This window comes from Echiichthys vipera, assembly GCF_963691815.1.
Source record: "Echiichthys vipera genome assembly, chromosome: 11".
Classification (NCBI taxonomy): domain Eukaryota; kingdom Metazoa; phylum Chordata; class Actinopteri; order Perciformes; family Trachinidae; genus Echiichthys; species Echiichthys vipera.
Window position 1 is genome coordinate 16,155,185 of NC_139836.1, and position 21,384 is coordinate 16,176,568.

The 21,384-nt window shown below is 38.0% G+C and overlaps 2 protein-coding genes across 2 annotated transcripts in view; one reads left to right on the plus strand and one right to left on the minus strand.

The window, feature by feature from the left end:
• The window catches only part of elovl5 (ELOVL fatty acid elongase 5), an 11,601-nt gene extending 3,178 nt beyond the window's left edge, over positions 1 to 8,423 (plus strand). The window contains exons 2-8 of the mRNA XM_083922987.1: positions 706 to 769; positions 1,163 to 1,350; positions 4,666 to 4,743; positions 5,351 to 5,522; positions 5,896 to 6,020; positions 7,009 to 7,143; positions 7,864 to 8,423. Coding sequence (XP_083779113.1) covers positions 712 to 769; positions 1,163 to 1,350; positions 4,666 to 4,743; positions 5,351 to 5,522; positions 5,896 to 6,020; positions 7,009 to 7,143; positions 7,864 to 7,992 — 885 coding nt within the window. The 5' untranslated portion in view covers positions 706 to 711 and the 3' untranslated portion in view covers positions 7,993 to 8,423. The remainder of the gene's footprint in view (positions 1 to 705; positions 770 to 1,162; positions 1,351 to 4,665; positions 4,744 to 5,350; positions 5,523 to 5,895; positions 6,021 to 7,008; positions 7,144 to 7,863) is intronic.
• A 4,370-nt stretch (positions 8,424 to 12,793) lies between these two features.
• fbxo9 (F-box protein 9) lies at positions 12,794 to 21,211 on the minus strand. The gene is made up of 13 exons (XM_083922389.1): positions 21,056 to 21,211; positions 18,342 to 18,407; positions 17,500 to 17,631; positions 17,354 to 17,411; positions 17,048 to 17,144; positions 16,372 to 16,502; positions 16,155 to 16,269; positions 15,889 to 16,007; positions 14,660 to 14,750; positions 14,484 to 14,579; positions 14,281 to 14,374; positions 13,316 to 13,470; positions 12,794 to 13,226 (listed from the first exon to the last, which is right to left on the minus strand). Exons 1-13 carry the CDS (start codon positions 21,056 to 21,058, stop codon positions 13,118 to 13,120), a joined length of 1,266 nt encoding a protein of 421 aa, XP_083778515.1. The 5' UTR covers positions 21,059 to 21,211; the 3' UTR covers positions 12,794 to 13,117.
• Positions 21,212 to 21,384: the final 173 nt, after the last annotated feature.

Consider the following 21,384-nt stretch of genomic DNA (forward strand, 5'->3'; position numbering starts at 1 on the left):
GTGGGTGGACAGTCTGGAGCACAAACAAACATACAAATAATAGGCATGTGTCAAAACTGAGTTACATTTTGTTGTTTATTTATTTCCAGAAGACCTTAAATACGATCACCAAACCCCTTTTCCAGACAGATTAATTAAGCTTATTATAGTTAAAGCTGCATTAATCAATATATATATATATATATTAAACTATATGTAATGTAAAATGCCATCCGTAGTGACAAACACAGACAATTATCACCTGACTCTTAAGTTCCCCTCAGTTCTACAGAGCATTTTAGCGTTTTTCAGCTCATTCTATTTGTTTTACAGCCCAAAACGTTAGTCACTATCATCAGTGTTACCAGCCACTCTTTTCAGCGAAGAAAAGCTCTGACAAACTCAGCTCACCTCAATACTGACCGACAGACCAAGTTAACGACTGGCTGGTGAACATAATGAATCGTTAACAGCTAAAGTGTCAGATATGTGCCTCGGGAGGTCGCGGTGACCAAAAAAGAGTTAAAAGGAGAATGAATACCGGGCTTACAGAAGATTAATCAGGTGGACGGTAACATGACTCCAAATTAATACTTATGTTGCTGTGTCCCCGCTGGATCTGTAAATATGTCAACATACGTCAAGCATGGATGTAAGGTTCGTAAGTGGGCCCAAAAAACAAAATCCATGCTGATTTAAATTGTTGTTATTCTGTCTGTTTTTAAGTGACAAATGGAGACCTTCAATAATAAACTGAACACCTACTTAGAGTCATGGATGGGTCCCAGAGGTAAGTCAAGTTTACATTGTCATCTTAGTTGCTGATATAAAATCTGTTGCTGTTTTCTTTAATGTCTGTGTCTACCATCATGTTGCAAATACTGTATTTACTGTAAAAGCTCAGCAGAGATCTCCGGTTAACAGAGAAGTGAAGGCAGTGAAAGTAAACGTTACCTAAAACCTTTGACCCAAGTCTTTCATTATACGCTGTACATATTGCATGGACTTGCATAAGAAGTCTTCAGGATTTTTCACCTTCTTGCTGCTTTCTACGAGTTGAGCAAACATTCCTCACTGTGTGCACTGCAGCTTCTTTTCACTTTTCAAGTTCATCTGCAGTTACCAATGAGGCCACCTTATCAGCTTTGAAAACTGGCCCTTTTTATTTTCCATCATATTTCAGATCAGCGTGTGCGGGGATGGCTGCTGCTCGACAACTACCCACCAACCTTTGCGCTCACAGTCATGTACCTTCTGATCGTGTGGATGGGGCCCAAGTACATGAGACACAGGCAGCCATATTCCTGCAGAGGTCTCCTTGTGCTCTACAATCTGGGCCTCACACTCTTGTCCTTCTACATGTTCTATGAGGTAAACAGACCGCTCCACACTGAGGGATGTGTTGAAGTAGGCCAAAGCAATCACTGCAATATCACACCACGGACAGATTATGAAAGAAAAAAGAGTAATCTGACCTGAATCCGAGCCGCGTCCTCATGGATGTTTAATTAAAGGAATGCTTTGACGTTTTGGAAAATGTACTTATTTGCTTCCTTGACAGATATGAGATCGATACCACTTGTGTGTTTACCTTAAAGCCATCAGCAAGTTAGCTAGGCTTACCATTAAGACTGGAAACAGGAGGAAACAGCTAGCATGGCTTTGTCCAAAGGTAACAAAATCATATCAGTACCTCTGAAGCTCACAAATAATTATGTTATATCTCATTTGTTAAGCCGTTCAAAGACCAACATTTTATATGCCTGCATTTCTAGGCTAGATGTTTTCTTATCAAGAGTTCCGTTCGATAAAATCGACGCCACTCTCATCTGACTGTTTCATTTTATTGCACTTTACAGTCTTTGAACTAAGCTAAGCTAACCGACTACTGGCTCCAGCTTCATATTTGACCTACAAACACGAGAGCGATATCGCTTCTTGTCATGAAAAAAAACAGTAAGCATATTTCTCAAAATGTCAAACTCTGCCTTTAAATTTGAAGCTAAAGTCAGGAGACAGCTGAGTCTAGCATAAGCACTGGATACAGGAGGAAACAGCTAGCCTGACTCTGTGCAGCACCTCTAAAGCTCACTGATTAACAGTATACCTTGTTATACACCTGCATCACACAATTTCTGTTGCTGCGGCATTATATTTAGCATGTAGTATGAGCGAGGTATCAATTTTCTCATGTAACTCTCAGCAAGAAATAAGCACATTTCACAAAAAAATGTTGTATGACTGATTAGATTCTGTAGCTACTGGCGTCTCTCACTGAAAGTAACCATTAGAGGCAGTGCTATCAGGGAGTGAGAGGGACACAGCTGGACGCTGACAGGCTCTTTGTTTCAGCCATCAAATCCCTCATATGCCCTCGTAGACATCAGCACAGCCCCCTATTGTTTGCTGGAAAACTGCTTTTGATAAACAGCAGACTAAATAACTGAAATTGATAGATGCACTGATGTTTACAGACATGGAATGTTTGGCAAGGTGGAACAGTCTGACCTGAATTTGCTGTTTAAGTCGTTGCAACACGGTGCCCAGACATCCCTTATCTTGTCGTATCTGTTATGTTGTGTACATGTGAACATCAGGAAGTCAGAACCAGACTAAGCGGTTTTGTGCACGTGTAAGTCTAAAGTATCTGTACTCTCCAGCTGGCAGAACAAGCTTCTTGTCTTTCTGTCTGCATTGCGTAAGGCCCCAGTGGACGTGTGATTCATTAAACCCTGCACTCTGACAATGCCCCGGCCATGGGGTGAACTTTTGGCAGTCCAAAATCAATACCACCTGCACAAAGAGCAGGGCATTTTTGTTCTAGTCAACTTTCCAGGACACAGTAGTCTGTCACATAATGATTGTGATTAATTTTGTTTATATATATAAGCTGACTAACGACGCTGGAAGTTTGAATTGAAATAATCAAGGAGGTATATCAACCTAGAGGGGGGCTAATGTCTGCGCACCCATGATAAAATACGATAGACAGTGGGCCAACATTGATTTGGCGAATCAGCATTATGCCACACCATCTACTTACAGTTGGATAATTACTACTTAAAGGGACATGACACAGATTTTACTCTCTCGCTCTCTCTCTCTCTCTCTCTCTCTCTCTCTCTCTCTCTCTCTCTCTCTCTCTCTCTCTCTCTCTCTCTCTCTCTCTCTCACACACACACACACACACACACAAATATATATACAGTATATATATATATGTATATAAATAAATAAACTTTACTTGCACATATATAGATTAGTTCACTTGTCACTACTATCAACACAGCTATATAATGTTTTTTGTGGATCTAACTAAGGATGCTAAAATCCTTGCTTTAATCAAGATAATTGGTTTCTCTTTGTCCAATACACACATCTGCTGACATGGTACATGTGATGTACTGTTTGTTTAGTGTTTTTAAATGTCAGAGAAATGCACACAGCACTTATTCAGAAACTTCCTTTAAACGAGCCGTTAGGACTTCTGTACATCTGTGATGTCACAACTATACTATATAAAGGTAGAAAGTGCTGATTCAGTGCCATTACAGTCATTCCCCGGCTGCAATGATGGTGCAGAGATGCCGAGAATGCAGACAGATGTTTAAGAAGTGAGACAGTGCAACTCCTGTATCTGTGTAACGTCACGTGTTTATCTCCACTGCCACAGTCCTGAGTGTGTTGATTCCAATGGGAGAAGAGATCATGAACACAGATAGTGACTAATTCTGAAGGACCATAGTCACTGAAGTAAATATTGGACCCATTTCCATGGGCTACACGTCTACCAAGCAATCATTTTTCAAACAAAGCAGGAAAATATATACTTTTGTTTGTGACCTTTTTCTGTCTCAGCAACAACTTATCGCATGAATTGCCAACACAGCTAACTAAGCTAACGTCAACTAACAAAAACGAAAATTTTTGAATGCTTAACAAGGCTGTTGGCTGTGTACATATTGGACCTTTTAAAGTTGTGTCATTTTATGCATGTTTTAATTGTGAATGGACCTGCAGAATAGAATAAGCTTGAAGCTAACGCAGGTACAACACATCAAGTGGTGACAGTTTTGTTTAATGTTTTACACGGTCCCTTATAAATAAATAGAATAAATAATTGAGTAGTCTGATGGGAAGTGTTGCACCATAGTTTTTTGAGCTAGGCTGAAGTTAGGGACTAAAAGTTATATATCTCTGCCTTTGCTGTATACATTTTACTGTATCCCTTATTTTTAAATTGGTCTTCCAAGTTCCCAAAAGTTTTGGATAAATCACTGCACTTTACAAAATATAGGGTTCATTTGTAGTCACTGCACAGGTATGCAGAGTTAGATTGTTACCATTGGGTATTTTAAATAGAAATTCCTGTATTTGCCTGTTTCTTAGTTTACCTTTGTATTAATTAGATTCCAGTACACTCTGTCATAACATCGTGCTCTTACATGACCTGAGGACCTTCATACATTATATCACACATTATATTTCAATAGCAAGTTGAGCTCTTGATGTTTTAACATTTGTTTATTACTTGTAGAAGAAAGTCATATTCTACATCATATCAGTGGACTTTTACTTTTAAATTGCATTCTTGACCTGCAGTGTCTGTGTGTGTAACCTATTTATTCAGGGATTTGGAAAAGTTATCCATTCATCATTCATCTTAGTGGCTTTTTTCTTCTTCAGCTTGTTACTGCTGTGTGGCACGGTGGCTACAATTTCTACTGCCAGGACACTCACAGTGCACAGGAGGTGGATAATAGGGTGAGTCAGTCTGATTTACAACAGCTTGTTTATTGCTGGGTATTTTGTTTTTATTTGTTCACTTTTGACATCATGACTAATACAGAGTTATTTATTTCCCACTCTGTTTCTTGATATTTTAAACAGTGCAGTTAAAGTATGAATGCCTATTGTAGGACAGCTAGAACAAATATAATATTAAGCACAATGTGTGCTTTCTCTTTGCTCTGATTTCTGTGGGTGGGAACCTGTAAATCCCAGTGGATAAACTGTAGAGACAGGGAGTCAATTTAATCCGACTTGTGTCATCATGATGACTCTCTTCAGTTTCCGTATACCGAGCTCTGCAGTAGAGGTAAAACAAGGCCCCCAGTGAAATGTGCACAGCTTTGCAGCTCTGCAGTGATTAATAAAAAAGTTGTACCACTGTGTCATTGCTACAGATAGTGAAATTGCTTTATGAGTCATCCTGACCTTTCAAGGGCCTTCGGGACAGACATCCTCTTATCACCTTGTATGAGAAATAGTGTGTGCATGGATTTTGGAAGAACTTTTGAACTGTATGATGTATACAGGCAGTCGTTCTTGTGTTTTAACCATTGCTTTGTGTCGCTACGTCTCCTCTCAGATCATAAACGTCCTGTGGTGGTACTATTTCTCCAAACTCATTGAGTTCATGGACACCTTTTTCTTCATACTACGAAAGAATAATCACCAGATCACGTTTCTTCACATCTACCACCACGCTAGCATGCTCAACATCTGGTGGTTTGTTATGAACTGGGTACCCTGCGGCCATTGTGAGTGTTTTTACACAACTTCACCCTCCAGTGACTCAAATCACTCCAGTAACCACATTTACTGTTTGGCCCCATAGTGAGCTAAATAATTCAAGTGCTCTAATGTTAAACCCATCAGCAGTGAAAACCGCCTGTTTTCCCCACAAAGATTTAAAGGACACTAAGTGACACTTACACGTTTCTCTTTTGTCAGATGTTCACTAGATTGTTTCTGTATTACTTTACTGTAATTGGCTTCTATTGATATTACATGAACTTTGTAGGAATGTTTCCGAACAGAGTGGACTAATGAAACGTTAGTTATTCCCTATATGATCATCGCTTCATGCAGCAGATGAATAATTTCCTGTGTCTCTCCTATGTGTTTCTTCAGCGTACTTCGGCGCCTCCCTAAACAGCTTCGTCCACGTTGTGATGTATTCTTATTATGGCCTTTCAGCCATCCCAGCCATTCGGCCGTACCTTTGGTGGAAGAAGTACATCACACAGTTCCAGCTGGTGGGTTCATCCTGTAGTTTCTTCCTGGTGGTAGAAGAAGGGTTTAGATATTTTACTTGAACGTCCCAGATAATAAGGAATATTTCCATGTCTTTTTTAAAAAACAAAGCAGGTCGATGTGCTATATAAACACTGTAAAAGTATCAAAATCTCCATCCACAGAGAAATGCACACAGCCCGTATTCAGAAACTGAGCCTTTAAACGAGCCGTCAGGACTTCTGTACGGTTGTGATGTCAAAACTATACTATATAAAGTGTTAAAGTTATTCTATTACAGACTGCTGTGACAGTCAGTCTCAGGCTGCAATGAGGGTGCAGACACACAGAGAGCGCAGATGCGGAAGACCTGGATACACCTAAAAATCTTATTTTGTTAAAAGAAGTGCAGTAACAATACTGTATTTAACCAGTATTTACTTTTACATCAAATTTGTTTAAATATGCTCTCAAAAGGAGAGTATGTAGCTTGAAATGAGAAAGACTGAGTAAGGTTTCTGCACAAGAACAAGAATAATTGATTTTGTGCTCTGAATAATGTATTATATTTAAGATACAGATAATAAGTTTTTAATGAAAAAGATGAAACACTAACTCATAACTTTTTATAAAGTAGCATTAAATAGAGGCAGCCAAGTACAAGTATGTCAAAATTGTACTTACTGTAAGTACTTTCCCCAGTTTGCTTCTCAAAATCCAAGGGTATAAAACAAAGTTCAATGTATTTTTAGTCTTTGTCCTTTGTCCTTGAATGTGATGGTTGTTGTATTCACTTTACAGTATATTGTGGAGCTGATGTTGCTGTTGGATGTAGGAAATGTTACTGGACTATTTTCTGCAGCACTCTCTTTAACTTTAATACAGTGCTGACACCTTTCCTGTCCATTAACAGATATTTTAGGCCCCAAATCAATATGTTTCTATAGGCTCTCAATGTCACCTTCTCACTCTAGTATATGTCTGCATGCGTGTGTCATGTTTCCTCCACAGATCCAGTTCTTTTTAACCATGTCCCAGACACTGTGTGCGGTCATATGGCCATGTGACTTCCCAAAGGGATGGCTGTACTTCCAAATAAGTTACATGGTCACGCTCATTTTCCTTTTCTCAAACTTCTACATTCAGGTCAGTTGTTTTTTGTTGTTGTTTGTTTTGTTTATTAATCAGTTAATTAAAGGATAAGTCTGGTGTTATATTATATTACCGTCAACAAATCCCATATAAAAAAGACCAAAACTAACGTTGACTCGATCTCATTAACAAATATTGTCAGTGTTTAGCTAAAGCTAGGATCTGGCAGACATATGTGCCAGAGCAAATGAAACATGAGTTCAGCAAATCTGACTGGTTCCCAGGCTAAAAGTACCCAGCCTACACCTAAGCATTTTTTTTCAATCAAACGTTTGTGACCTTAAAGATATACATCTTCAGTAAGAAAACAACAGGATTGGAGCTGAACGTATTGACTTACAAAGTATTCTATTGTTGGTTTTAGTATTTTCAGGAGATTTGTTGACTGTAAGAAAAACAGAATAGAGCCATATATTATGAATAAAGCTGCATATTTGTGTTTGTTGAACTTGTTCTGTTGCTGTTAGCAAGTTTTTTTTTCTTTAACACCACAAAAACACAAGTTATTGATAAGTGAGCCCTTACATTTGTGTTGTTAAAGGACTGGGATCAAGCTATGTACTGATCAGGACATTTAACTTTAAACATACTATCAAACCGTATTAATGGACATTTGTGTTTCAGTCATTACAACTAATTATGAAGTGACCTTATTTAATTTCAAAAATGACAGAATGTGTAATAATAATATGCTATCTCTGCCCCTCTTTGAAGACTTACAAGAAGCACAGTGGTTCTCTAAAGAAGGAGCACCAGAATGGCTCTGCTGTATCAACAAATGGACATGCAAATGGGACGACATCCATGGAGCGCACTGCACACAAGAAACTGAGGGTGGATTGACTTTTTTATAAAACACCACCTAAGTCTCACTGTAGCGTGTTAGCTAATGCTGCTATAGGAGGTATATGTATCTTCTTCTCTAGAATAGTTTAGCACTCACTTGAGATGAAATAAGCCATAGCCACATGTATCCAGAGACTTTCCATGTTTTTGCACACGTTCCTACTCATGGTATTGAAGTACCACATTAACGAGTATTGCTTCACCCGCCCTCTAGAGGAAATTCACTCCAATGCAAAAAAAAAAATTCCTTCTTTTTGTTTTTTTTTACCAGCAAACAAACACACAAAGATGCTTTGCACACAAAAGGTCCAAAGATGAAAGCTCCAGTGAACGTGTTGGCAGCAGAAGGTTTCATCACACTCGATGACGTCTCTTTTTCAACAACATAAGGGGCAATAAATAACACAGTGCTTACTATGGTCCTTAATGTGTAACTAGAGCCTGCATACTCCTGTCTTTGCTGTTGCATAATTCTGAATTTTGCCCTGTGTAATACTGTCACACATTTCTATTGACAGGTTGTAACAGCAGACGTTTTGCTGTATATTTGGAGAGCAGGGTCTCCAGTTTGGAATATTTAGCCATCTAACCAAAGCATAACCACAGCATAGTCCACTGCATATGCTAGGACTCATAAACCAGTTTAAGATACAATGTTAGAGGGCAGTAGTGGTGTTTTATGAGCACAGTTTAAACTCAATTCTCCAGTTAACATCCCTCATGCTATAGAAATCTGTTTGTCTCCTCTCATGTTGTGCTATAATATCTACTGAAGCTTTACCCAGTAACTGCAATTAGAATATAATATAATAATAGAACTTGAAATCATGTAAATGAATAAGACAGCATCCATTAGGTCAGTTATCAATAAGTAGTGCAGCTGTTTATTAATTTAACTATTTAGGTATCAAGTGAATATTATCATACTGTATAATTCAGTGCTAAACACTTTAAGTCAGATAAATTTTACTATGTAGCTCAGAATTAAAGCTCATTATTGACCTTGGAAACAGCAGTTGAAAAACAGATCTCATCACAAGGTCCATTTGGTAGATGCACTTTCGATTGTCACATGATCTTCCTCAACGCATGGATTTTGCCCAGTTGCTCATAAAAAAATGCCATGACATGACGGCTGGGTAAACCCCATCAACTGAAGAAGATTGTGATATGAGCAAAAGCTCCAACAGCTGCATAATTAAAGGGACATTGAGATGGAATTGTTTTGTCAATAACTTTTAGTTTGTTTTTTTGAGACTTTACATAAATAGGGTGCCTTCTGGACCAGTTGATTTGGTTTCTAATGTAGCATCATCTTTCAACTTCCAGTTCAAATCCCGTGCCTGACTCTTTGTGTTTCTGTTTTTGAAAATATCAAACGTCCTAAATTATCAATTCTGACAACACGCATACTAAACGCAACAATGTTGTACATCCTGCTCACTTTCTTGCTGAGTTAGAAGATCAATACAATAATGTCTGTATGAAAGATACAATCAGCAGTTGCTTAGCTTAGCTTTACTTAGCTTAGCATAAAAACTGGAAACAGGGAAAAAGCTAGCTTGAATCTGGCCAAGGGTAAAAAAAAAAAAAAGAAAAATCCATCCACTGTTCATGACTTTTCATTTTTGTTACCTTTGGACAGAGCCAGGCTAACTGTTTCCTCCCGTTTCCAGTCTTTATGCTAAGCTAAGATAAGCTAACCGGCTATAATTTTTTTGCATACAGATAGAGGGAGTATCAATCTTTCTGTCTATCTCTCAGCAATAAAGTAAACAAGAATATTTCCCAAAATGTTAAACTAGTCCTCAAACATTTTCCCAAAAAACTGCTACTCATTTAACCATATTAACGTGTTGTTTTTTTTTTTTAAAGTGAAAACAAAAAGTCCTTACATAAGAATGAAGTATTTGTTTTGAGGAGAAAGAAGGTAGTGATTCAACTATTTATTCCTTTTTGTTCCTTATGTTTAAGTTTTCTTATTGCCAGGGGCCTACACAGTAAATGCTGGTACAGAAAACGATGGTACAGTGGTGTTTGAATTATGAAGTCTGTTAATATGGTACTCTCGCTATATGGAGCACATGCTGCGCTGCTTTACCATGCTAAATCAATTTAACGAGGTACTGTATGGCCTTAACCACTGAATGAGCATGACACGTAGCTCAAATGTATACAGTAGGTGACCTAGATTCATGTTCACTGCATCAGAAATTATGTTAAATTCTGGATAATAGACAATGGCCACATTGTGTCTGTATGACGCTGAATCTAGTCCGCAAATATCTAACGATAAGAGAAAACTGTTTAACATACATGAGCCATATCTACTCAGAAATTGAATAATAGTTTAATTATTTCCAGCTAAATGCTATCCCTGTTACAGTTCCTCCTTTGTACGCGGTGATAGCACTGAAGTTGGCCAGGTTTATATATGTAAGGGCTGGATTAATGATGATTAATGATTAGCATGAATCTACACAACAATTGGCCAAAGACGCATATAGGTATGTGATGATACATACATTTTTCAGACTGTTAAAATAGATATATTTTCTGAAATCTGTGGTAAATCTGGGTTAACATGTTGTGACTCATGCTTTACACACTGTAACATTAAAAACAAACTGAGATTGTACACCTACTCGTTTTCTTTCCTTGAAAATGATATACATATATTTATATATATATATAATTTTTAATATATATTACTAATTTACAGACGTTTTTTAATTAAATAAATATAATTAAACAACTTTAATTCACGAAATGAAGTGGATAAAATGATAAACCGTCACTTTATTCAAAATCTGTTCTGTACTCTACCGCAACCCATATAAATAATGCTATTTGATGTGATGAGTTACGTTTGTAAAGCCAATTCCAACTTCTATTTTTTAAGGTAAGTCTTAATAAATATTAAGTGTATATAGTGGGTGAGTGAGAAAAGTAAGTTTTATTCCTTTTTATATCCAAAGGTTGTTGGCAATAAACAAATCAGATATAATACAGGGTGTACTGTAATGAAGGAAAACTTAGACGAGGATTTTCAGCCTTTCAATCATCAGTTATTTTTTATAATGTTGGTTTGTTTTTTGGCTGGCAATCATTTTACTTCATAGAAATTGAAGTAGCCCCTTAAAATGACACGTACACTTTATTAAATTAAATAAAAACACTAATGTGTTTGAACTCCGTCTGTTTTACGTTATCCCCTTATCTTGGTCCTCATAGAAGTGCTCTCAGTTGAGTAAGTGAGGATGTTGTGAGCAAACGTGTCAAAACCCGCTCAGCTTTCTCAGTTACTCATGAAGAAAATACTTTGTGTGTTTTGTCAGACCTGATTTCATCTCCCAACTGAGCTTTGTAATGAGAAGGAATGTATGTTTGGCAATCTTGGTTATAATTGTCCAAACCTGACTGTAAAGGGAAATAAGTGTACCTGATGTGGATCAGGTTTAGTGAATTGAGTTTGATATATAAGAGGCTAAGGGTGCAGGGAGTTACTGGGTGACAGAAGACAAGATACAAGCAACAAGAAATTTTCCTAAAGATGTTTTCTTAGAAAGCCGACCTCTCCTGTCAGCTGCTCTGATAGTTTGGCGATTTGTGTTCCTCTGCTGTCAAATGTCTAGCCAGAGACACAGTACCCCACCTTTACTATAAGTCCTTTCCACTCAAGTGGTATCTGAACCCCTGTCCCTCCTCATCACTGAGCAGTCTTGGTGCACTGGTATGCTGTGTCACAAACAGCTTGTATTTGACAGGAGGACAGAGCAATCGTTTGTGTGGCTTTGGTGGCGTGCCTGCTGGCCAGCCACTATGCAAACAATGCCTTACTCACTGATTTTTCAGAGGCTATGGCCTGAGGGAGAGAGAGAGGGCGGGGGGCGATGGTGTCGAGGTTCTACCCTGAGAACAGCAGTAGGGACAGCCTATTCCTGTTTTATTTATTTCTATGTAAATGGTTTGTTGGAGAACTCCTAATGTCTCTTTAGGACCGCATATATCAGGCTTTAAGTGTAAAGCAGCGATAAAACCGTGTGAAATTCAACAGTCCATTAAGGAAAGGGACTCAAGGACCTATTTGTCCCTATAGATATAGAGTATATGATTGTCCCCATGAGGTTGCCAGGTAACCAGCAGAGACTCTAGGATGTGACTGTGCCTGAACAAGAAATAGTCCGGCACAAAATTTTATGTAAAACATATAAATTAGTATATTTTAGAGGTTCTGGTAGGCAGATCTTGTTCCTCTTGTTAAGATGAGGAAAATTCACCAAACGAGTATGACAGAGTCAAAGTAAAAAGGGACTTAAAGTACCGGTAAACAAGATTGTTGTTTTCTCTCTGTAAAAACACATTTTCATTGTCCGAATTGTCTCCTTTTCTATTAAAAACAGACTATAGTTTAGTATTTAAAAAAAAAAAAAAAAAAACTGCAATAAAGTCGAGTCACAATTTCTTTCAGCCTAATCCAATACAACTTTACCATTTATTATTATTTTTCCCTCTGCAAATCCTGTTTGATCGGTCAGTGCTTGGTTCCCAGAAAATGTAATATGTGGATTATACCTGTGTGTCCTCAGCAAGACAAACGATGAACTGCAGAAGTCTGGAATCATAGGATTTCTATCATTGTACTATGCTGTATCATTTGTGCTATAGCCAAGAGTACATGAAGAAGTGTTTGATAAATCTGGTTACACATCATTACCCTGAGGTTGTTTTGTAACATTTACCCAACTCCTTTCTTTGTAGTATTTCTATAGAAACTATAGAAGCATATTATGTTCACCATTGTTTATTTGAGGGAAAAAAGTGCACCTTGAAACAAACACAGTAAGAACATTCATTGCTTTTAACAGGTGGGAAAGGTTGCTAATTATTTTAGCTCTCAGCACATAATCATAATTTCTGAAATCAGAAAATAAGTAGATTTCTATTATGTCAACCTGAAACAAAGTGTTCACACGTGGGAAACATGAGGGTTCATATATATATATTAACACTGTAATCCAGCTGCAGCCCAAATTAAACAAGCTGAGAAGTGTGCATTGTTAAACTGGTGGATGAACTTTTGCTGTGGTGCTGTGTGATCACGTGCAGGTGTCCAGCCCGCTTACAGAGGCTCCTGGGAGAAAGCAGTGTAACTCTTCACACGTACAAAGAAGAAGGGTGTGTACATGCTGTCCAGGTCAAACGCTGTGATCACCGTTTCCCCGCTCAGCCTAAAAAACAGAATTAATGTAAATTTTAAAAACCAATGTGTAGATGTTTTTTTTTGTATTCCACTGATATTGGTACTCGTGTCTCTTACTTGTAAGTGATGTGGCAGGAGTGATGGATCCACACCAGCTTACTGAAGCTCTGACGCCCCCCAAGGGACAGTTGCAGTCCCACATGGAAGCTGTGTTCAGCCTCCGGAGGGGGGTTCCGCCTGCAGAACCGATTCTTTTGAAACTCGGCTACTTTCTGTTAACAAACACAACAGTTCACAAGCTGAGCCATAAACTGGTTAACTGTGTTACTTTCTTCTTGGAAATTATGAATCTACAGTGCAGGTTAGTGTTCATGTGTAAGTAGCCTGTAACCATGGCAGTACTAGCTAAGGAGCAGTGCAACAATTCACATTTAAATTTCGCTAACACTACTTGATGCACATTGAGTCTACACCTGTCGTATGATAGCGCTGTATAAATGAACTTGATATGATAAGTTGTTTCACATAATCTTCGACATTCACCTAAAAAACACCACATATACTGAATATATTGCCGTTACAGTACAAAAGTATGATGAGAATACTGTAAATCAGTTTTTTGAAGTTCAGAGGAACTTTTTAAATTTCTGAAAGTAAAAGGATGCAGCAGTGTGGTGATGTAACAGAAAATAATATAACTACTAACTGCTCGCTGGTTTTTGATCAATGTAACATTACTTTGAATAGTAATGAGCAATGTGAAAGTATGTAAGCTTTGACAAGCCCAAGCCAGGTGTAGGTATGTAAAACATTTTAAATTATTAATAAGGAGATAAAGTACGGAAGCCCATTTCTGCCATTAAAAATAAAAACGAAATGCTTAAAAAAAAAAATTATTTGTTACTTTTAATCATTTTTTCTTTTCCTGAGGGAAAAAAGTAAGTAGCTAAGTGATTCATTTGTATTTAAACTATTCATTCCTAAATGCCTGTCAAACCAAATGATTAAATAGTGTGTTCTCGTTTTAGTGCGAGCTACAGCTGAAAAGAGTCTGGTGTTTTATCTCTGAAATATATTCTTACCTCCTCCCTTCTCTTGCAGACAACAGCAAAAACTTTGGTTTGATTGTCTGTCTCCTGAGACAGACGGAAATGACCAAGCAGGACAGAATCCATTCTGTAAAAAGAAACCATTCAAACAATAACAAAAAGTGCTGCTAATCCATTGGATACATTTATTTTTTATTTTATTCATTCTGAGTATGTAGAAAAGCAAAAAGGTGTACCTGATGTTCTTAGTACGCAAGCGAGGAACAACGGACAGAGGGTCCTCAGGGGTGGTCAGCATGACCACGTGGCCATCAGGGAAGAACCGGAGGTACCTGGGACAACAATGTCAACACAGCTGTTATATCTATACAATTCACAACCAAAAAAAGTATGATCAAAGTCAAACATCCACCTGTAGTACTCAACGTGATGCCAAGCCCTGTAAAATCCATCCAGAGATTCCTCTCCTTGACGAATGTATGATGTCTTGCTGATATACACACCTGTGAAAATAATGAGTTCAACATAATCATGTCCATTCATTGCACGTTCAGTGTAGTCATTATCGGAAACTGATTCAAACTGGCTGCCTCATTTGACAGTTTTAACTTGTTTAAAAGATCTGTCTAATACTAGTTTTAGTCAAATTTGAGACATTTGGCTTACGAACTGGTGTTTTGCGTGTAACAATAATTGTAAAGCTTGCATCTGACATTTTGTTTTTACAAATAATTCATCAAACCCACATGTGAACATGTATGATTCTCCAACACACAACAGAGCCAGCGCACTGGAAGCAGCAATTTCTCACTACATTTTGCGTTTCCCAGTATTGAAAACAAGAACAAGCCTAGGGGTACCACATTTTATAAGTTGGCACATTTTCACATTTCTGCTTTTACTCATTTATATGCTCCAGCTGCTCCAAGCCCCCACCACAGTGACCTCCTGCTTGATCCAATAAGGAAGTGCCAAAATCGCAGTTCTCTGAGTGGCCACTAGGCGCAGGTTTCATTATAAAGCAGTTTCTCATTGACCCCCATGTTGAATAGGACGGTTTCACTGCATAATTAAACCTATTTAAGGCCTGGTACAGAAACACATTCTAGTCTGTATGTTTAGGTCATATATCCATGACGACAATGAGGGGGGTGAATTTTTTTGATTCAGGCTTGTTTTTATTTTATTGGAGGTTAAAGTTTATGAATAATTAGGGGCGCAGCCTCTTGAGTGACAGTTAACCGCTGGCCCTCACTTCGCCTCGGAGGTATACGTCAGCCAGATGGACGTATCTCCCTCCCCCCAACGTCACATCAATGCCCTTTTATGTTAAGAGGAATGAGGCGGAGTCAAAGTCTGACAAGATGGCGACTCCCATAGGCGAGGACGATTGGATCAAGTCCTTAATGTAGAGGCCACATCTATTTTTTATACAGTCTATGAGCTGCTCCAATGACATTGCTGTAGATCTTCTCTCCAGGGGGCACCAATGTCCTGCGTGTTAAGAGCAGGTATGTCTCAAAGTGTTTTGCTGCAAACTGTTTGATTGACTTATACGGGTTGGGCAATTTAAGATATCACTACGGGTCTCAAACTATGACACACTATCCCTAATTTGTAACTAATAAAAAACTTAATTACCATCAAAACGCACACGAGGCCTTTGCAGAAACATCTCCCTCCAGGACTTGAAGGGTACGAGTTTGGTGCAGTTCCGTCCCCACACTTTTAAACAGGCTGAATGCCAAATCTCAGGGTCCCTAGAGAGAAATAAAAAGTGAAAAAACATAAAGATACCTAAAACCTTGCACATAGAACTGTCTTTATTTCCTTTATCTATTGTGCAGCAACAATGTGAGATCTCTTATTACCAATTTTGTGAGGCAAAAAGCTGTCCCACAACTGACCTTGCACAAATGTAAAACCCACGGCAAACCAGAGAGAGCTGCTCCAAGGCTCGCATGTCCAGATCACTGGACACAACCCAACGAAATATGTACATCAGGATTTCCCGCGGCAAGTCTGCAGTAGAATAAAACATTACACAAATTAGCTACAATGAGTAAAAGTTAAAAAAAATACTTTCTACGCGTTTACAATCTAAAAGAAACAACAGATTTTTACTTGAAATGTGCATCCGAGTCATATCCAACTCAGGAGTGCAGATCTTTGGAAAGGAGCTTTCCAGAGTGAGCTCCTGCTCAAAGTAGGCAAGGAGATCCTCAATCTCACCGTCAACATCACTGGCCTCCATGCTGCAATGAAAACACATGTTCACTTTTAGAGAATATCCCTTTCTCACAAACAAGCCTGCACGCATTATTCACCTTTCAGACATTAGCAAGGAATTGTTTGCTCCAAACATCATCAATCCTGGCTCCATGACCAGCTCACAATTGTTTCTCCACTAATTTTAACTACTAATACAATTACCCTTTAGTTAATTGGGCAGATAATTATACATTTTATTCTATAAATTTAGCTGGCAGATACTTTACTTTGATTACAGAGCCATAGATGCTGAATTACCCTTTTCATGAGGGGATCGAGAAATAATCTGTTAGCTGTCTGCCATGTAGACTCTAATTTAAAAATGTTGCAACAAGCATGTTTTAGTGTCTTAAAAACACACACTAACTCTATAATAAACATATGAATTTTAAGGAAGTTCATATAGTCAAAAAGTTTAGTCTTAAACTGTAATTTCTTTTTTAAGAGTTTATAATTTCAAAAAACGACCTTACTCAGCATGCTGAAACATCTCAGATTTTGTAATATTCGAAAATAAAGAGCAGCTTACTATTTTCCTCCAACTAGGTCTGCATCAGGACGACTGTAGTTGATTTTAAACTCAATGTCAGGCACAAGTTGCATAGCCATGCGATAGAACTTGATAGCTGCAAGTACAGAAAGATGTCGAATGACACATTAACAAGAAGATCAAAAACAATGCAATCATCCGCGTTTCATGATTAAATTTGATATAAGGTAACATTTGCTCACTCTGTATTAACTATGGCATTTCTGTTAGTCCTAAAACAATTTTTTGTGTGTGACCGAGCTAACGTTTCATTCCTTTTGATCACCATCTATCCAACGTGCATACCCTCATAGACGGCTCCATTCTGCTCTTCCTGAACAGCTCTCAGGAACAGCTCTGTGGCCTGAGGGGAGAGGACTCGGGTCAGTCGCTCAACAGCAGTGCACATTTCAGCAAAAGCCCTCTGCGACACATCTAAGAACATGACTTACTTTCTCCTCCCGGGCAATATCTTGTGACCTCTTCAGGCCTTTAGCTCGCAGCAGTCGGCCACTTATTCCACTGTCTCCAGAGCTCGGTTTGAGTTCAGACATCCATTGAGCTCTGAACACATTTAGCTCCACCTGCAATTCAAGGACAAAGTTATTAAGTGCCAAAAAAAAAAAGTCCTGAGCTCCTTTGTTTTCAGTAGTATTATAATCGCCAGACTTATCCAGAACTATTTCTGAATAGGAACTATTTGAAATGGAGTACAAACTTCCATACAGCTGCCGAAATTAAAATAATTCTTCATTTGACCTTTTACCTGAACAAATCACAAAACCTAAAACATCAGGGGAAAAGGCTGATTTTTTATTTTAACATGAGTTAGGTGGGTTTCTTGTACTTGATTAATATGCTTTGGCTCAGAATTCCGTAAAACAAAGTAGTGAGAAAAGACCAAGCTACCAGTTGTGGAAACGGTGACAGGTACAGTGTGAGTTGAGACTACAAGTATCTATGTAATGATACACACGCTATATTTGCACTGCATGTGACCAGCTCATATGACACTTTCACCTAATGTGATTACTGAACTGAGTGAGTGAATCTAGCTGGCTCTTACATGGTTTTATAAGACAGCACCATGTTAACAGTTTACTAGAATGGAAACAAATTAGAAGAACAGGCAAGAGTCAAATAAGAAAACAGCAAAACAGAGCAAGAAATGCCGCTCTCACAACCTGACAGGTTTAGAGATTGGTGTAGTTTCCAGTAACAAGGTCCATAATTTGATAAAAATTTGAAAATTAGATGCTAATCATCATCGACTGTATATCTATAGATTTGTCACCTGAAGGTTTGGGTCATCTGAACCTTCATCCTTAATCATACTTCCCACATCTGTATTTTCTTCAGTCTGTACAAGGAAGAAGAGAAGAATTACAAATTAAATTCATAACAGTGGCTGTTTGTCTTCAGGAGCTGTTACTACTGCGTTGGTTGTGGATTTGTTTAGTTTTTGGGTGTGCAGGTTCTAGCAGGTGACATCCGCCTATACTGTTATTTGATCCTCCCCCACCCAGAAGTTTACCTAATGTTATGGAAAAATGTGACAGTACCAAACCAACAAGGTCGAAACATCGATGAGTAAATCAGCTCTCATTCTCATTCAGACTTAAATTGTTTTTGTTATTCATCAAGGTGAAAAGCAAAACATTTACTTGTTCCAACTTCTCAAATGAAAGGATTTGCTTTATTGGGTTTGTTTAATATCATTGTAAATAAAAAAGTGGGCCAATAAATCTACCAGGTATTTCCTTATTGCGCATACATATCATTATCAGTGTGAATGTTGGCCAATAGGTAACATGAAATTGCAGGACAGAAATGCAGATCTAGGTTTGAGGCTATTTAGAAACAGTATCCCTGTTAAAGTTTGTCCCCCAGAGACAACTGTTGCATGTGCTACTTACATGTATCTTAGTCAAAATTATTAAAAATTAAGAAATGTAAGAGATGTACCTCAACATTAATATTACATTTCAGAAAACTATTGGCTGATGTTTAATTGAACTGTTTGTTAGACAAAACAAGCAATTTAAAGACATTTCTTTGGACTATGAGGAATTTAAACTGTGCCATTTTTAGTAACTGTGACACCACTTAGTCTGAGTCTGAGTGGTCTTTTTTGACACCACTCGAGGGTCTTTTTTACCAGGGCATGTCCATGTGGCCGCCATGAATCTACTCAGCATTAAATATGACTTAACATTCAGAGGCTGATAGGTCTAAAAATCTTAAAGGGTAAAGGAAAAACATAGATGAAATTGATGACATTTGTAACAATTCCTGACTTGTGTGACGGGCTGAGGGGCTGGGACATGCCTGCCAGGTGGCTCCACCTACTCCCAAAAACAGTATTGGGAGTTAGTGTTCAATCTCCTCATCGTGGGAGAATAAAGGATATTTATTGAAGATAAGATAAAACTTTATTGATCCCCAGCAGAGAAATGATGGAACAGATTAACAATAATTAGTACATAAACTAAAATACAATGTGATAAAAACACACTATACACAGATACAGTACAAGGTAAAGTGAGTGGTGTTGATCAAGTGACAGCGTTGGGATTAGTAGCAACCGAGTAACAGCAGTGCCAACTAAACCAGTAAAACCAGGGCTTGTTAATAACAAATCTATGAATCAGATGCATTTTTGGGTGGGATAAAGTCTGCAGTTGAGCCAATCTCTATGCAAGAGTAAAACACAGAACATGCCTGCTTGTGTGGTTTTGTGTAGACTGAGATGTACACTCATTATCAGGGTACCCAACTTCACTACATACTACGTTCATGTAGTGTATGTGTGCTTATTTTTAACCTCCTCATGCACATTTCATAAGGCCAATTGTCAGGATAGTAAATTAAAGCTAAAATAGTTTCGTTAAAACCTTCTGTTTATACTGGACTCTTTTATGGAACACTATTCCCTGCTGTTCGTTAATTATTATTAATTACATCACATTTTGTTTTGTTGGCTGCATTAATAGGCATTGTTTTAGTTGTCCTTAACATCTTTCTGTGATGCTTATCATTTTACATTTCATTGTATCCCAATATATGTGCATGTGACGAATAAAGATCAGTTTATTCTTCCATTATTTCTTCACTGACATACAGTACAAACCTGTCACACTTGGCAAAACCACACGTGCGGTTAGTTGTGCGGAAATCAATCCCAAATATTCAGCGGAGGAAACTTACATAATTAATTGGATCAATATCTTAGCAAAATATTATATCCACTAAATGATTTGACCACCATGGGAAAATTAAAGCTCAAAAACTAGATTATTTAGTCATTTCAAATTCAGATTAACGCACACACATGCACAAACACACACAGTGGAGATGTCCCCTGGAGCGGTTTCTGTTTAGATTAGAATTTTTTGTTGCCTAATGTGTTTCCCATGTTGCCCCTTGTTGAATGTTTAAAAAAAATGTAGTAAGATAAAGAATACTTCATTTTGTACCTGCATGTAACAGTACTACAATGAAGCGATTAAAAAAAAAAATCATGTTTAGGCATCCATACTCTGGAACATGTGAGAAAATAAATGTTTATAATCTTTTCAATTTAAAAAAAAAGTTGTTGGGGAAATAACGCCAAGAAAAAAGTGCATGGATTAATCATCTCGTGCAAACCAAATTGCGCATGTTCGGAAAACCTGTTTATGAAACACGACTAAGATACTGAACTAAGCGTTAACGTTAAATAAGGTTAATAAAAAACAACACACCCCTTCCAGGGTAGTGCTAACGTTACCTCAATGGACGATAAGGCGAATTCATATACTTGTTAAGATAACGTCACTGCAGTATTTCGTTCATTTATAAGTAGAGCGCTAAACGATGTTCACAAACATGTAAGTGTATGAAGTTAATCCTGCAGAGACACGTCGACTGAACCTCGGCTACAGGAGTCCAGTTGACGTTAGCTACGTTAGCTCGAGCTAGCTGGCTAACACGCTTCTTCCTGCATACCCATTAATAACAGTGACCCACCATGGCAGCTTGGCTTAGAAGGTCTTCGTTTTATATCGTCACAAGCGGTAAACACTAGTGTTTACAGTTCACGGTCGGAGAAACGGACAACACAACGGACATATTTACGAGCTCGCAGAAACGCAGCCATTCCGCTGAGTGGCCCGTCAGTGACACAGGAAGTCAGGGAGTGTGGCGAAGTTGGAAAACAGACGAGAGACGAGCAGGCGGAGATACGGAGGACCAACAGTGACTTCTTCATCAGTGAATACATAAATAAATATTGATAATGTATGAATGAACTAAACTCTGTTAGGAATAACCTACATAAATAGATAATAATAATAATA